The following is a 17826-nucleotide window of genomic DNA, read 5'->3' as shown; positions in this document are numbered from 1 at the left end:
TAAATAATTGGAGAAATTGGAAGCTTACAGTATGCACTTTGGTTATCACATTAATCCAGTTGAAAACAAAGTCTAACTAAGGTCTAGGGAACATTTAAATGTGGACACTTCACACTCGCAACAGCAAGGAAGTACCAACTTACCATTAGGTCCAACAAGAACATTTAAATGTGGACCTTGCATTACTTCACACTCATCATATGTCCTGCAAAAAATTACCAAAAAATAATATTCAAATTAGATAATTGTATCAAGAAAACAATTGACAAACAGATCGATCCCAGATTTGTAAAGATCTGCTTATAACTTAGATGTCAATTGTATCAATTGAATGTTGATTCAATAATGAATTATCTAGTCTGTCAGTATCCAGTCATTTAGACTTTATCATCAATTAGTTCTCAATTGCCCAAACCGCTTGTAGTCCAGCGGATATGTGCAGATTTTACCTTGAATTGCGCACTTTTTGCTAAAGTTATCAATTTTAGCATAGTGATAGTTTTAATATCCCTTACAAGATAGGCTATAGAGCCAAGCTGAGTTCGGCTTTAATTTCTGATTAATAATGAATATTGATTTGGCCGCCATTTTGAACCGGAAGTAAACTAACTTTTTCAAAAAAAAATAAACTCACACATTTTAAGAAAGTTTACTCATAGACAAATAAAATACAAGTCAAAGAATGCATCTAAACAAAACAGTTCTTAAAGTAAACAGAGTTTTTTTCATTTTTGTAACTTTTACGGTGACAGCGATTTTGAACCAGAAGTAGTCAAGAGTAAATACTGGCACGCTTGTTTCAATTTGCGCCTTTAAACAAAAATAAAAAAAAATTGTTTCAGGAGTAGTTTAGGGTCATCTTTTCAAGATACCCTATGGAGCCAAAAAAAAATCGGATTTAATCGAAGGAATATCTTGGAATATTAAAATGGCTGATAATTTAATCCGAAAGTCGATATCACGCGTCGATACTCACTATTTTCGCAAGTCGTCAAATGATATAAAAGACACATATAGCCAGCCCAAGTATACCAAACATTCACGCTCGCTCGCAACTGCTTATGTGACAAGCCTGGTGGGGATACCAAGCTGCTCCACCAATTGACCTCAACATCTGTAAACGACCGCACACATGAATGTGTGCAAGTGCTATAAGATGAACAGTTTCTAACAGAAAAAAAACTGTTAATCTGGTGGCCTCGGGTGTGTGCTTATCACTCTTCTTGCCTTTCTTTCTTATTCTACAGAAGAGTCAAAGGAGTATCTCGCCAATTAGAATTTCACGCATTTACAGGTGATACTGTATCCTGTTGTGCGGGTAGGGGGAAAAACAGTACTTGCTGTATTCCACAAAGCCACAGATGGTCTTCAACAGCTAGTCTTCAGGTCAGTTAAGATAAAAGACAATGTTTGACAACACTTGAGTGCTTTCCACTGCTTCTATACGATCCAACAAGTGCAGAGAGTCGGAAGTAGACAAGGAAAGAATGCAGCTCTTCGTGAAGAAAGGAACACCATTTGATGTCATTCTATCAACGAAGGCAGCTATCATACAACACACCAAGAAAGCTGCCTTTCAAGCAGGCCATTGTTAGGGGCAAGCACTCCTCCCTGTCCTAATACTTCCGTCTTTTTTAGCACAATGGACTACAGTTGCCATAGCCGCTTTTGACAAACGCTACTAGAGCTTTCCAAGGCGTTACAAGAAGCAAAAGAACTATTAGATGAGAAACCAAGAGCTATTAGATGAAAGATAGGCTGCCCAGCACGCTGCACATTGCACCAAAGCCAGCTTGAAATGTTCAGCCCTTTGCAGCTCCAAAAAATCGTTTAACAAAGCTGTAAGATATCTGAATTGCAAAGAAAACAAAGAAGAAAACACATGTAAAGAAAACACAATTCTAATCGGAGTTTGTTATTAAGTTAGACTGACCAACGCATTATGAACCACACTCTTTTTGTTTTATAAGAATCTATTTTTTAAGAACGTCCAGCCTGACTGAGATTTCACTAATTTTTAACAAAATGCCGAGGATCACATAGCAAGAAACTTTTTCTTTATATTAAATTGGTGCATTTATCATTTGTGCAATTCTATTAAAAAAAAGCTTCATTGCTTATTCGTATATGCATTAAGCTGGTTTGATTAGAGTGTGCAGAAACAGGTTTGGAAACTTCCGGTTAAAAAAAAGGTAAAATTAATAGCAGAATCCTAATCAGTTTTGCCTTTTATTTACAACTTAAAAGAATTAAATTCATGAATATTTTTGTCATAGACTTTTAAACAAGATGTGCATCTCTGTGCTTTCAAAAATGCCAAATTTAATCTCCAGTGCAAAATGGCTGCTATTATAATAACCCATATTAGTCGGTGATAAAAGCCGATTTTATGGTGGCTCCATAGCTTATCTTATTTTATCAATAAAATTGCGGTTATTTTCAAAAATCTTGGGTTTAAATACATTCTTTGACTTTCATATTAGTTGTCTAATTATTAAACAGTATTACAGTATTAAAATGTGCAAGTTTATTTATTTTTTATAAAAAGGTCATTAACCCATTGACTCCTGGCTTTTTTAAACTGAATTTACAAAAAACAGACTGAAAACAGATACCTCCCCCCCTATTCTGAGTTTTATACAGCCCGTCAAAGTCAAACACAGCTGCACCTACAGTAGTCAGTGGTATCCAAGCTTTCCAACAGTGCTTTGCGGTCCCCACTTTTAATCCCTCGTCGTTGTGCTGAAGCGAGCACAAGTTGATGGTTGCTTGTATTTTTCATAAAAAAATACAGCTATGAGCATATTAGGAGAGTGTCTCAGGACATCATGAAGTCTTTTGGGGCATAATTGAGTGCTTTGCTTATGGATATTTGCAAGCAAAGGTGGATTCATGATGATTTTTTTACTTGTTTGGCTTTGCCTGAATGAGAAAATAATTTTCTAATGAATCACCACAGCTCTCCTAAATGCTGTCTTTTCTGAAACCAAATTGATTCCAAAATTGTTTACACTGCTATTCTGGGTCTGTATGACCTGGAATTGATTTGTTTGGCTTCGGGGGGAAAAGACTTATAAAAAACCATCTGACTTTGGGGAGAGGAGTGTTGACTGGCCCTCCCCTCGTGAATTTTCCCCTGGATCTCCCAGAATACTTTGCAATACGTAAAGATATTTTCGTGGTTGTACAATCCTTCAAGGAATGGACATTGTGTTTTGAGGGAAATGTACCTGGAGGATCAGAATAAAGGTATCTATTTGTGTCTTGAGCTGTGTTTGCTGATCTCTCTCCCTTGTGTGGTATTTTGAGCGTTTTATTGAGAGGGGTGATTCTGCTTTTCTCTCCTTGTTCGATTTGAGATTTGTCAAAGAACCTGTGCTATTATTTGGCTTAAGAGTAGATGCCAACACCTTGGTTGGATGCATATCTGCAAGACCATTTATCCCTTAGACTGATGCCTGAGTATCTTCATCTTGTTGTGTTTATTTTGAATTTATGAATTTTTGGGGTTGTGGGTACTTCCCAAAGCCGGTACAGGCCGGTTGAGGGGTCAATGTGTTTACCAACACACCCTAAAAAATCATGCTTGCCTCATTGCCTGAGAACAATGCCTTTTTCGCAAGCTTAGGTGCATACAACAGTGTAAGCAAATTCTGCTTGATAGACAAACAAGCCTCCTTTAAGTTGTGGCTGATATTCTAACAGATAATTCTTATGTTAAAACCATTGGGGAAACCAAAGGGAGCCCAAATTCTATGAAAATATTTGCCTTTATAAATTCAAAGCAGCAGTGTCAACCCACTTTTGGTACCTTTCCTGTATATTCACCGTCAAAGTAATCTTATCACAAAACCTTGCCTGAATCTGATGTTTTCTTGGGCATTTTTTCTAAAAAAGCTATTCATATTTTCCTATCAAGGAGTCCAGTCATGTCCAAGTAAAAAAAAATCTATTTTCTAGGTTAACCCATTGACTCCTGGCTTTTTTGGAGCTGAATTTACAAAAAACAGACTGAAAACAGATACCTCCCCCCCCTATTCTGAGTTTTATACAGCCCGTCAGTGCTTTGCGGTCCCCACTTTTAATCCCTCGTCAATGTGCTGAAGCCAGCACAAGTTGATGGTTGCTTGTATTTTTCATCAAAAATACAGCTATGAGCATATAAGGAGAGTGTCTCAGGACATCATGAAGTCTTTTGGGGCATAATTGAGTGCTTTGCTTATGGATATTTGCAAGCAAAGGTGGATTAATGATGATTTTTTCTTGTTTGGCTTTGCCCGGATGAGAAAATAATTTTCTAATGAATCACCACAGCTCTCCTAAATGCTGTCTTTTCTGAAACCAAATTGATTCCAAAATTGTTTACACTGCTATTCTGGGTCTGTATGACCTGGAATTGATTTGTTTGGCTTCGGGGTGAAAAGACTTATAAAAAACCATCTGACTTTGGGGAGAGGAGTGTTGACTGGCCCTCCCCTCGTGAATTTTCCCCTGGATCTCCCAGAATGCTTTGCAATACGTAAAGATATTTTCGTGGTTGTACAATCCTTCAAGGAATGGACATTGTGTTTTGAGGGAAATGTACCTGGAGGATCAGAATAAAGGTATCTATTTGTGTCTTGAGCTGTGTTTGCTGATCTCTCTCCCTTGTGTGGTATTTTGAGCGTTTTATTGAGAGGGGTGATTCTGCTTTTCTCTCCTTGTTCGATTTGAGATTTGTCAAAGAACCTGTGCTATTATTTGGCTTAAGAGTAGATGCCAACACCTTGGTTGGATGCATATCTGCAAGACCATTTATCCCTTAGACTGATGCCTGAGTATCTTCATCTTGTTGTGTTTATTTTGAATTTATGAATTTTTTGGGTCGTGGGTACTTCTCAAAGCCGGTACAGGCCGGTTGAGGGGTCAATGTGTTAATACTTCCGGTTCAAAATGGCGGCCAAATCAATACTCCTTATTAACTAGAAATTAAAGCCGATCTGAGCTTGGCTCTATAGCCTATCTTGAAAAGGGTATTAAAAACTATCACTATGCTTAAATTGGTAACTTTAGCAAAAAGTGCGCAATTCAAACACATATCCGCCGGACTATTGGTAATCAATTGATAAATTTGTAACCTAAAGTTAGACCCAGGCTAAGATCAGAACTGGATGAGGACAGCTGTAGGTTGAATCCCTGAAGCAGACGGCATTTGTGAGTACGAGAAGATTTATGTGATTCCTTTCGAAATTAATCCCTGTTTTGTTCGAAGACTTCGGAACAACAACAAAATTCACACCTTTCTCCATCCGGTGCGAGTAAGAACACAAACTATCGCATGCGCTCTTTATAATAAAAAATAACAAAGATTATTCGAAACAAGGATAATTCGAATACTATAATAATTCTTAAAATCTGTTTAAGACTTGAATGGATCGAAGATCGTGAAAGATGCTTACACCGATTATGCATCGCTAAAGGAAATAAGTTTAAACTCACACGAAATTCTTCATTTTGATTCGAACGATCGCCCCATCGACGAATTCATCAGAATGTCCCTTCTTCTTGATGATAACTCCATTCACTTTCGGTTTCTTGGCTGATAGAGTGCCGTTTTCTGCCTTCACTATTCTCTTGCGCGACGCCATCTTGAGCACCTTGTGAGCGGAGCAGCGGTGAAATTTCGCGCGAAAAGAGCGTATCCAAATAAGGGCAGGACTACCATATTTGTAAGATGATACCACTATTTGGCCATGCGTTCAACACAGGTAGTCCGCGTTCTGGGGGTCGACTGCTATCGTTGAAACCCGTTATAAACAAAACCTCACAAAAAAACGGTACAAACCAAACTCAACAGTATATATATTTCAAAGATCAGTTGGATGAATCGGTTGAAATGATTTTTTATGGTTAACCCAATGGGCGCCCTGTGGTACTGCTCATGCCCAGTTCCCACCAGTCCTAATGGCTAATGGCGGAAGTTGCCAGCCCGCTATTAGCGTCCTTCTAGGAATCAACAAGTGTCCATTTCTACGAAACTAGCACCAGTTGCAAACTGGTACTTTATAAAATATACCATAGTTATAGCCATGGGTGATATTTTCCTACCTACAGAGCAATGAGCGAAGGTGAGTTGAAAGAGAAAGCGCTGGACCGTAACTCTGGTCTGAAACTGTTTCTTTCGATCTGTTGTACGAAATCAGTCCAAAGAGTCGTCGAGATAACGGGTATTGTGGAGATGGCATCATTTGCTCGAAATATTATGTGTCCATCTATGGAATTCTTTATTTAAGGTGATTTGTAAAATACTTTTTGTTTTTGTAATAACCAAGCTTCTAAAATTAATTGGATATTGGAATATTTCCTAATTTTTGTTCCAACATAGGGCTAAAGTATATATGTTTTCTTTTGTAAGTCATCGCAAGCGAAGGGTAAACCGATAAAGATATAGGCATACTTCATATTCATCTCCTCAATAGAATAAAAATACTTAAAAAGTAGCAACCTGTAGCTAACAGCCTCAACTTATAGCATACCATCTCCTTCAAGGAATTATTCCCTAGCTAAAATCCGCGCCAAAACTACTTGATACCTTTTGAAATTTGCCAAAGAAAGTAAAAAATTTATATCTGGCCGGCCAAGACTCCGTCAACATACGAGACCCCCCCTCTCCCCCCTGTCCAATGTTGGGATTCCAAGTGGGCCACGTTAGAGAGTGGACATCCTGCTATCGGACCAACATTGGACCAGGGGGGGAGGGGTGATTATATCAAGGACAGAGGGGGTGTTTTGTAATGCTATTTGGTATTGTAATTGGTCCAAAATTATGTGTGAAGGTTTCAAGAGTCTTGGCACAGTTTGTAGCATAAGTATGAATTTTCAGCCAAGACTGAGGGGGAGGGGTAAGTGGATACAAAAAATAACTTTGTAAAACAGGTATAATACTTTATATAGAATGTCACCCACTTGGGATTTGGGATTACCTATGTAAGCAGGCTTTGCTTTGGCTTTTGTTTTGTTATTGTTTATGTTTAGAGAGTCATGTTTCACATTCATTAGTATAGCCACTAGGGTGATGGGGCATGCATTCTCTTGCAACCTCCATCTTTTTTTTGTCTTCCTTAAATTAACTGTCGTTACTAGGTCTAGGTCAGTGCTAGGTCTATACTTTTATTGGCTTCATTACAATATTGATGAATTTTTACTTTTTTGCTGATTTTTGTCCTTCCTGTCCTCTTATTTCTCACATGCAATAGTTTCAATGCTCACTTAACTATTTTTAGTTGTTTTTATTATTACTTATAATTATATCTGATTTGTTCCCAGGTCTATCCAAGTTGATTCGTGAGTCATGTAGAACTGGAGATCTAGATGTCCTTCTGAATGTCAAGTATAACTATCCAAATGTTGCCACTGATCTCGTTAAAGGTTCTGCCGATGCAGATGATGAGCTGCCTTTTCTACACGTTGCATGTCAAAATGGACACCTTAGCATAACAAGGCATCTGATCTATGCAGGTGCAGATGTCAATCAATCAAAACTGTCACAGACACCAATAAACATTGCATGTCAGAAGGGGCATGCTGAACTTGTTGACTATCTTATATCAAATGGTGCAGTTATAGACCCAATGGAGTCTGATTTTGAAAACTCACCCATCTACTTGGCATGCTGTAATGGCCACACAAGCATTGTAGAGTCTCTTGTCTCCAAGGAACCCATGATTCTACGCAGGAGTGGTCAGCTTCTTTTGTATATAGCAGCTTACGAAGGGCATCTGGATATTGTGAAGTTTTTTATTCAAAGACGAGTTAATATTAATCATACTGGGACCATTGTAAATGAGGAAGGAGTTGCTGTTGAATCGCTAGGGGCACTTCATGGAGCTTGCAAAGGGAAGAAGGCCAACACCGTACAGTATCTCATTGAAAACGGAGCTTTGGTTACTGAAAGCATTGTAGATGAATTTGGAGAAGATGTGTTGAAAACTGTGCTTTTTAGGTGAGGTGGCCGATTGTAGTTTAAAAAGGCTTTGCCATGTTTACAGAATGTTATACGCTAGTGTATAGACTTATTAGACACTACAAGAGGCCCATGAGGGGCCACTCCCTCTCAAAGTCAATCAAATGATGAAACCAATTAATGGCTTTCATGTTTTGACTGTCGTGTCATAAACCATTTGACTGCACACAGCAAGGGAATTGATTGGTCACAGTGGTACAGTATGATTGACTACGCTCTATTTCCAGACAAGAAATTGACAATAATTCACTGTATAATGGATGCTTTTTATTTTCAGAGTCCTTTAAGGCAAAGAAAAGTGTAGAAATTCTCCACTAAAAATGGCTCTAACTCCCCTGTCTGTTGAATCCCACACTAACTACTGGCCAACAAGTCTAATGTGACACTTGAATGTGATCTTTCAACCTTACACATGATTCAATGTTTGTTTCCAGATACACCAAAGATGCCAATGTAAAGCGAAAAACCACTTTCTCTTTTGAGCATGACCCAAATGTGAATAGGTTCAGTGTTAACTGGGGACACAAGAATCTACATGCCCTCCACAAAGCTTGGTTTGTTGACTACTCGTTGAATCTTGTGAGGATCGACCTTGCTAACAACAGCCTGCATGAACTTCCAGAGGAACTGCTCAACACACTGCCATTACTAGAAGAGCTAGATGTATCCAACAACAACTTAGTGTCACTACCAGAAATCAGCAATTTATCATTTATGAGGTAATCAGAGCTAGATGTATCCAACAACAACTTAGTGTCTCTACCAGAAGTCAGCAATTTATCATTTATGAGGTAATCAGAGCTAGATGTATCCAACAACAACTTAGTGTCACTACCAGAAGTCAGCAATTTATCATTTATGAGGTAATCAGAGCTTGATGTATCCAACAACAACTTAGTGTCACTACCAGAAATCAGCAATTTATCATTTATGAGGTAATCAGAGCTAGATGTATCCAACAACAACTTAGTGTCACTACCAGAAGTCAGCAATTTATCATTTATGAGGTAATCAGAGCTAGATGTATCCAACAACAACTTAGTGTCACTACCAGAAGTCAGCAATTTATCATTTATGAGGTAATCAGAGCTAGATGTATCCAACAACAACTTAGTGTCACTACCAGAAGTCAGCAATTTATCATTTATGAGGTAATCAGAGCTTGATGTATCCAACAACAACTTAGTGTCACTACCAGAAGTCAGCAATTTATCATTTATGAGGTAATCAGAGCTAGATGTATCCAACAACAACTTAGTGTCACTACCAGAAGTAAGAAATTTATCATTTATGAGGTAATCAGAGCTGGATGTATCCAACAACAACTTAGTGTCACTACCAGAAGTCAGCAATTTATCATTTATGAGGTAATCAGAGCTAGATGTATCCAACAACAACTTAGTGTCACTACCAGAAGTCAGCAATTTATCATTTATGAGGTAATCAGAGCTAGATGTATCCAACAACAACTTAGTGTCACTACCAGAAGTCAGCAATTTATCATTTATGAGGTAATCAGAGCTAGATGTATCCAACAACAACTTAGTGTCACTACCAGAAGTCAGCAATTTATCATTTATGAGGTAATCAGAGCTTGATGTATCCAACAACAACTTAGTGTCACTACCAGAAGTCAGCAATTTATCATTTATGAGGTAATCAGAGCTAGATGTATCCAACAACAACTTTAGTGTCACTACCAGAAGTAAGAAATTTATCATTTATGAGGTAATCAGAGCTGGATGTATCCAACAACAACTTAGTGTCACTACCAGAAGTCAGCAATTTATCATTTATGAGGTAATCAGAGCTAGATGTATCCAACAACAACTTAGTGTCACTACCAGAAGTAAGAAATTTATCATTTATGAGGTAATCAGAGCTAGATGTATCCAACAACAACTTAGTGTCACTAACAGAAGTCAGCAATTTATCATTTATGAGGTAATCAGAGCTAGATGTATCCAACAACAACTTAGTGTCACTACCAGAAGTCAGCAATTTATCATTTATGAGGTAATCAGAGCTAGATGTATCCAACAACAACTTAGTGTCACTACCAGAAGTCAGCAATTTATCATTTATGAGGTAATCAGAGCTAGATGTATCCAACAACAACTTAGTGTCACTACCAGAAGTCAGCAATTTATCATTTATGAGGTAATCAGAGCTAGATGTATCCAACAACAACTTAGTGTCACTACCAGAAGTCAGCAATTTATCATTTATGAGGTAATCAGAGCTAGATGTATCCAACAACAACTTAGTGTCACTACCAGAAGTCAGCAATTTATCATTTATGAGGTAATCAGAGCTAGATGTATCCAACAACAACTTAGTGTCACTACCAGAAGTCAGCAATTTATCATTTATGAGGTAATCAGAGCTAGATGTATCCAACAACAACTTAGTGTCACTACCAGAAGTCAGCAATTTATCATTTATGAGGTAATCAGAGCTGGATGTATCCAACAACAACTTAGTGTCACTACCAGAAGTCAGCAATTTATCATTTATGAGGTAATCAGAGGTAGATGTATCCAACAACAACTTAGTGTCACTACCAGAAGTCAGCAATTTATCATTTATGAGGTAATCAGAGCTTGATGTATCCAACAACAACTTAGTGTCACTACCAGAAGTCAGCAATTTATCATTTATGAGGTAATCAGAGCTAGATGTATCCAACAACAACTTAGTGTCACTACCAGAAGTAAGAAATTTATCATTTATGAGGTAATCAGAGCTGGATGTATCCAACAACAACTTAGTGTCACTACCAGAAGTCAGCAATTTATCATTTATGAGGTAATCAGAGCTAGATGTATCCAACAACAACTTAGTGTCACTACCAGAAGTCAGCAATTTATCATTTATGAGGTAATCAGAGCTAGATGTATCCAACAACAACTTAGTGTCACTACCAGAAGTCAGCAATTTATCATTTATGAGGTAATCAGAGCTAGATGTATCCAACAACAACTTAGTGTCACTACCAGAAGTCAGCAATTTATCATTTATGAGGTAATCAGAGCTAGATGTATCCAACAACAACTTAGTGTCACTACCAGAAGTCAGCAATTTATCATTTATGAGGTAATCAGAGCTAGATGTATCCAACAACAACTTTAGTGTCACTACCAGAAGTAAGAAATTTATCATTTATGAGGTAATCAGAGCTGGATGTATCCAACAACAACTTTAGTGTCACTACCAGAAGTAAGAAATTTATCATTTATGAGGTAATCAGAGCTGGATGTATCCAACAACAACTTAGTGTCACTACCAGAAGTCAGCAATTTATCATTTATGAGGTAATCAGAGCTAGATGTATCCAACAACAACTTAGTGTCACTACCAGAAGTCAGCAATTTATCATTTATGAGGTAATCAGAGCTGGATGTATCCAACAACAACTTAGTGTCACTACCAGAAGTCAGCAATTTATCATTTATGAGGTAATCAGAGCTAGATGTATCCAACAACAACTTTAGTGTCACTACCAGAAGTAAGAAATTTATCATTTATGAGGTAATCAGAGCTGGATGTATCCAACAACAACTTAGTGTCACTACCAGAAGTCAGCAATTTATCATTTATGAGGTAATCAGAGCTAGATGTATCCAACAACAACTTAGTGTCACTACCAGAAGTAAGAAATTTATCATTTATGAGGTAATCAGAGCTAGATGTATCCAACAACAACTTAGTGTCACTAACAGAAGTCAGCAATTTATCATTTATGAGGTAATCAGAGCTAGATGTATCCAACAACAACTTAGTGTCACTACCAGAAGTCAGCAATTTATCATTTATGAGGTAATCAGAGCTAGATGTATCCAACAACAACTTAGTGTCACTACCAGAAGTCAGCAATTTATCATTTATGAGGTAATCAGAGCTAGATGTATCCAACAACAACTTAGTGTCACTACCAGAAGTCAGCAATTTATCATTTATGAGGTAATCAGAGCTAGATGTATCCAACAACAACTTAGTGTCACTACCAGAAGTCAGCAATTTATCATTTATGAGGTAATCAGAGCTAGATGTATCCAACAACAACTTAGTGTCACTACCAGAAGTCAGCAATTTATCATTTATGAGGTAATCAGAGCTAGATGTATCCAACAACAACTTAGTGTCACTACCAGAAGTCAGCAATTTATCATTTATGAGGTAATCAGAGCTAGATGTATCCAACAACAACTTAGTGTCACTACCAGAAGTCAGCAATTTATCATTTATGAGGTAATCAGAGCTGGATGTATCCAACAACAACTTAGTGTCACTACCAGAAGTCAGCAATTTATCATTTATGAGGTAATCAGAGGTAGATGTATCCAACAACAACTTAGTGTCACTACCAGAAGTCAGCAATTTATCATTTATGAGGTAATCAGAGCTTGATGTATCCAACAACAACTTAGTGTCACTACCAGAAGTCAGCAATTTATCATTTATGAGGTAATCAGAGCTAGATGTATCCAACAACAACTTAGTGTCACTACCAGAAGTAAGAAATTTATCATTTATGAGGTAATCAGAGCTGGATGTATCCAACAACAACTTAGTGTCACTACCAGAAGTCAGCAATTTATCATTTATGAGGTAATCAGAGCTAGATGTATCCAACAACAACTTAGTGTCACTACCAGAAGTCAGCAATTTATCATTTATGAGGTAATCAGAGCTAGATGTATCCAACAACAACTTAGTGTCACTACCAGAAGTCAGCAATTTATCATTTATGAGGTAATCAGAGCTAGATGTATCCAACAACAACTTAGTGTCACTACCAGAAGTCAGCAATTTATCATTTATGAGGTAATCAGAGCTGGATGTATCCAACAACAACTTAGTGTCACTACCAGAAGTCAGCAATTTATCATTTATGAGGTAATCAGAGCTAGATGTATCCAGCAACAACTAGTGTCACTACCAAAAGTCAGCAATTTATCATTTATGAGGTAATCAGAGCTAGATGTATCCAACAACAACTTAGTGTCACTCCCAGAAGTCAGCAATTTATCATTTATGAGGTAATCAGAGCTGGATGTATCCAACAACAACTTAGTGTCACTACCAGAAGTCAGCAATTTATCATTTATGAGGTAATCAGAGCTAGATGTATCCAACAACAACTTAGTGTCACTACCAGAAGTCAGCAATTTATCATTTATGAGGTAATCAGAGCTAGATGTATCCAACAACAACTTAGTGTCACTACCAGAAGTCAGCAATTTATCATTTATGAGGTAATCATCTGATGCCTATGGGTGCTTATGAACGAATCAACCATCACCTTGCATCCGTTGATGCAACTTTATGTGACATTGTTGTTTTGCTTTTATTTTATGTATGTTTTACATAAATATATATCAATAAAGAATGCATTTAGAAACCCAGGAAATTAATTAACAAAAGGTTGGAATGTATAGTAGTTAAGCTGATGTTTTGAGTGTTAGCCATTCTGTGGAGAAAATGCTTAAAACCTACATTTCAACCTTGTTTGATTAATTTCCGTGATTCCACCACACCTACACAGACCAACTTGTTATTCCGCAGCTTGTCTGTATTTTCTCTAGTCATACATCGCGATACCAGTATGTTAAATATTAAATGCAAGAAGGTTGAAGGCACTAGTTGGAAATTGCTTTCTTAAAAGTTAAAAGTAATTACTATGGTGACAGCAATAACTAAATGACTAACAACTAAAAACAATTACCAAACGTTTATCTCAACAGCCTGGAGAAGCTCTTTGCCCAGCGTAACAACCTCACATGGGTTTCATCATCCCTTTTTCAACTGAAGACACTCAATAAATTAAATCTCTCCCATAATAAGCTGACCATGCTTGGTGAGGAAGACACAGACTTAGGCAGTCAAGGCTGGATGAGATGTACTTCCCTAAAAGTGTTGAAGGTCACCCATAACCTCCTTGAGTCTTTACCCTTTGGTATCCAGTCTGCATCATCACTGGTCAAGCTTTTCCTCAGTAATAATAAACTGAAAGAGTTTCCGATGCCATGGAAGTGCCCCTTGGTATGTACAAAAAAGTTTGTGTGATTCCAGAAACAGATCCATAAGGGAACTGGAAATAAGTTCCTTTCAATTCTTTTTTCCAGGGTGTCAAGAAAAAAATACTATATTTTGGCCACTTCTAGGGGGATGGAAAGAACCAGATAAGGGGCTGGCATTTACTAAAATTCTAACAGAGCATCATGTGTGCATTGATAATATTATGAAATAGGTGCATTTTAGTATAGAAAACCCATAGAATGTATTTTATTTAGTCGAATTTCCAGTTTTTGGTGTATTGTATTCATTGTTCTGGTACGAGATCGAGACAGTTTGGGCTTTTTGATTTTATTTAGTTTCTAGATATATTTGCCTTTTTTACTATTAGGGGTTAAAATTGCCGTTGAACATACTCATATTGCTCCCCCATACCTCTTCTTTGGGAGGGGTGGCGCAGTGTCTAAATCCTTTATAGAATATATGTAATTATAATTAATGTTTGTTGATAAAACTTCCTCATCCTAACAACATGTGATACACCCTGTTAGTCAATTCGTGTTTTTAAGCCTTTTTTTTTTTTTCAGGAAACTCTGGATCTATCCTACAACAGCTTTACATCATTTGTCTGCAGTGTAGACATGGTCTGGGCAAACTCTCTGCTATACCTGAACTTATCACATAACCATTTAGACGCAATATCTGGAAATGTGTGCCAGCTAAATGCTCTGCAAGAACTGAATGTGAGCCATAATAAGATCAGACGGCTTCCTCAGGATAGATACTGGTGCTGCACGAATCTCCACAAACTTGACCTTTCATATAACAAGGTAGTATGCAGCTTAAACTTGTTGTACAGGCTTTTATTTATAACTTTGATGGTACCACGTCTGTGATGCTTTTGAAAAGGCTGTGACTTCTCACGAGGACCTAAAAGCTTGTGACACATTCAGCTAATGTGGGTGAGCTGGCAGTACAATAATTAAGCAATAATTATAATTAAGTAATAAATCAAGACATGGTTGAAATAGTATGTTTTACGTCTAGTCTGTAAGAACAAAGTGGTTTCGAGGATCTTTCAAGCCTTAGCCCTTCATCTTTTGCTTCGGCGTCGCACAAGCAATGCTTGCACTGTTTTTACCTTGCAAATATATTTGAACACTTTGTTTCCTGTTCTAGTTGACTGCCAAATACCAAGGCGATGGTACAGGTTTCACGTTACGACAAAGATTGTTCAAGACGCCATCGCAAGAGGAATATCAGGAAGCTAGCACTGACTGTGAGTTTCCAGTGGATTTGTTTGCCCCAACTTTAGAAACGCTACTTCTAAACGACAATGGACTTTTGGTCGTACCGCCATCTGTCTGCAGGCTCACAAATCTAAACGAGCTTGATCTTAGCAAGTAAGTGAATTGTCAAGCCCCTTTTTTTCAAGGGAAAAAACGTTTAGTGAATGGGGATGGTAAGCAGGATTTGCCTAGGGGATACACAATCATGGATTACATGGAATAAGTCTAATAATATATGAGAAAATTAAGCGGATAATTTTTTTTTGGTTTCCGCATTTTTACCATGTTAGTTAGAATACTTTTTAAGGGTGCATTGGGGTGTTGCAGTTCTATTAAACTCCATGTTGATTTGCAGTCGTTGGAAAAATGCAGGGACTCGCATAAACGACAGACGTAGGCGATCGTCTCAAAATCAATCATTACCCTAGCACATTTTCAGTTTACTGAATTTTTTTAGCGTGAGACCTCCTAAGGGATAGCAGAATATTTTAACTTTCCCCGAAGGCATTGCAAAATCTTTGAACATCCTCTAAGGGATAGCATGATCATGCCAGTACCCAGGATTTTTCTAGGGGGGGGGGGGGGTACGAAATCCGAAAAAGTGGACCTAATTTTTCCGGGGGTGGGAGGGTGTTTTCTGATAACAATCTTACCCCTTTCGAAAGAACAAAAAGGGATTTTTTATGCTTTTGAAGTATCTCCACGGGACGTTTATTGTCGGATTTGGCTACATACCACAGTGATCTAGCTTATGGTTTTTAGTTTTGTCTACAAATAGCACGTCTATTGAGAACCAAAAGTGGACTTTCGGCCGTTGTGGAGCTGCACCCCCCCTGGGTACGGGCCTGATAATCTTTGAACATCCCCAAGGGACAATAGCAGTTTTGAATCATCTCCACCGGTGCGTGAGATGGATGATAGCCATTATTATTCAGTCTGACAACGTATATCCATGCTCTTCCTTAGCAACCCTGACTTGAGGACCTTGCCACCACAGCTCGGGAATCTAAGGGACTGCTGGCAACTTCGGCTCAACAAACTCACGTTGACAGAGTTACCTAAACATGTCAGACCAGGTAGGACACGACGCATGCGTCAGTACTGACGTCACATGTCCACGTATGTCGTCCATCACGTGACTTAACAAACTCATGCTGAAAGAGATACCTAAACATGTCAGACCAGGTAGGACACGACGCATGCGTCAGTACTGACGTCACATGTCCACGTATGTCGTCCATCACGTGACTTAACAAACTCATGCTGAAAGAGTTACCTAAACATGTCAGACCAGGTAAGACACGACGCATGCGTCAGTACTGACGTCACATGTCCACGTATGTCGTCCATCACGTGACTTAACAAACTCATGCTGAAAGAGATACGTAAACATGTCAGACCAGGTAAGACACGACCCATGCGTCAGTACTGACGTCACATGTCCACGTATGTCGTCCGTCACGTGACTTAACAAACTCATACTGAAAGAGTTACCTAAACATGTCAGACCAGGTAAGACACGACCCATGCGTCAGTACTGACGTCACATGTCCACGTATGTCGTCCGTCACGTGACTTAACAAACTCATACTGAAAGAGTTACCTAAACATGTCAGACCAGGTAAGACACGATCCATGCGTCAGTACTGACGTCACATGTCCCACGTATGTCGTCCATCACGTGACTTAACAAACTCATGCTGAAAGAGTTACCTAAACATGTCAGACCAGGTAAGACTCGACCCATGCGTCAGCATTTAACCTCACGTGTTATACTTATGTCACTTGAAAAATGTATGCCAGACCAGGTGCGACATGAGGAACACGGCACGTGAAAAAAGTGTAATTAGTAATAAATGAACACACACTTGACAGAGTTACAACGTGAAATGTAATGCACCATTGTCCCATTGCTGCATTAAATATGATTAACTAAAATTAACGCTGCCATAGCTTCACAGCGCAACCCTTTTAAAAAACCGTGAACACCAAAAAATATGTGAGGAATGTGTATTGTCACGTTATCACTTATAAACACATTGTTGACAAAACATGCATGTGATCGATTAAAACAAACACAGCATGTTATTAACGGCATGTTATAATTATGACCATATACCACGACACGTGGCCACCACACGAAGTCTAACTTTTCAATTAAAGCCGCATTTGTCACCAGCTTACTTCCGGTCGATTACGTAACAATATCCGATTATTTTTAACGGAAAACGCAAAAAAATATTTCAAAATATTGCAAGCAGTGTGTTTATTGGAAGTTTCTTTGAGGATGTTATTAATAATTTAGAGCGGATGGCCTGTTTAATATCTCGGATTTTAATAGATTCTTTTGTCTTTTAACGGTTGAGGTTTCCGTCGGACCTCCGGAAGTAAACTGGTGACAATTCGGCTTTAAGCGCACAAACCTATGCATGGGAGGGTGGCTAAGCAAATTCACCAGATTGGAAATTACGCACACGTCTGGTTTCGGCACTAGAAACTGCTATATATTGAAGCAGA

General features: G+C 38.2%; 2 protein-coding genes across 7 annotated transcripts in view; one reads left to right on the top strand and one right to left on the bottom strand.

Annotated features, from left to right (window-relative positions):
- Positions 1–5671, bottom strand: part of LOC116610380 (structural maintenance of chromosomes protein 5) — a 39403-nt gene extending 33732 nt beyond the window's left edge. Inside the window, exons 1-2 of the mRNA XM_048727477.1 lie at positions 5479–5671; positions 144–205 (exon numbers count right to left, since the gene is read on the bottom strand). Of these exons, the coding sequence (XP_048583434.1) occupies positions 144–205; positions 5479–5627 (211 nt within the window). The 5' untranslated portion in view covers positions 5628–5671. The remainder of the gene's footprint in view (positions 1–143; positions 206–5478) is intronic.
- Positions 5672–5842: 171 nt separating this feature from the next.
- Positions 5843–17826, top strand: part of LOC5502946 (leucine-rich repeat serine/threonine-protein kinase 1) — a 44811-nt gene continuing 32827 nt past the window's right edge. The window contains exons 1-7 of one of the 6 annotated variants that reach the window (XM_048727470.1): positions 5843–6107; positions 7306–7981; positions 8437–8721; positions 13750–14047; positions 14608–14850; positions 15200–15423; positions 16276–16385. In XM_048727470.1, the coding sequence (XP_048583427.1) occupies positions 6098–6107; positions 7306–7981; positions 8437–8721; positions 13750–14047; positions 14608–14850; positions 15200–15423; positions 16276–16385 (1846 nt within the window). In that variant the 5' untranslated portion in view covers positions 5843–6097. Of the gene's footprint in view, positions 6108–7305; positions 7982–8436; positions 8722–12792; positions 12830–12875; positions 12902–13063; positions 13117–13197; positions 13261–13749; positions 14048–14607; positions 14851–15199; positions 15424–16275; positions 16386–17826 lie in introns of those variants that run through there. The other 5 variants (XM_048727471.1, XM_048727473.1, XM_048727474.1 and 2 more) reach the window with 5 other exon arrangements.

Source organism: Nematostella vectensis, chromosome 5 (assembly GCF_932526225.1).
Source record: "Nematostella vectensis chromosome 5, jaNemVect1.1, whole genome shotgun sequence".
NCBI classification, from domain to species: Eukaryota; Metazoa; Cnidaria; class Anthozoa; order Actiniaria; family Edwardsiidae; genus Nematostella; species Nematostella vectensis.
Note: the sequence above shows the minus strand (reverse complement) of the source record. Positions and strands in the feature narration are given on the sequence as shown.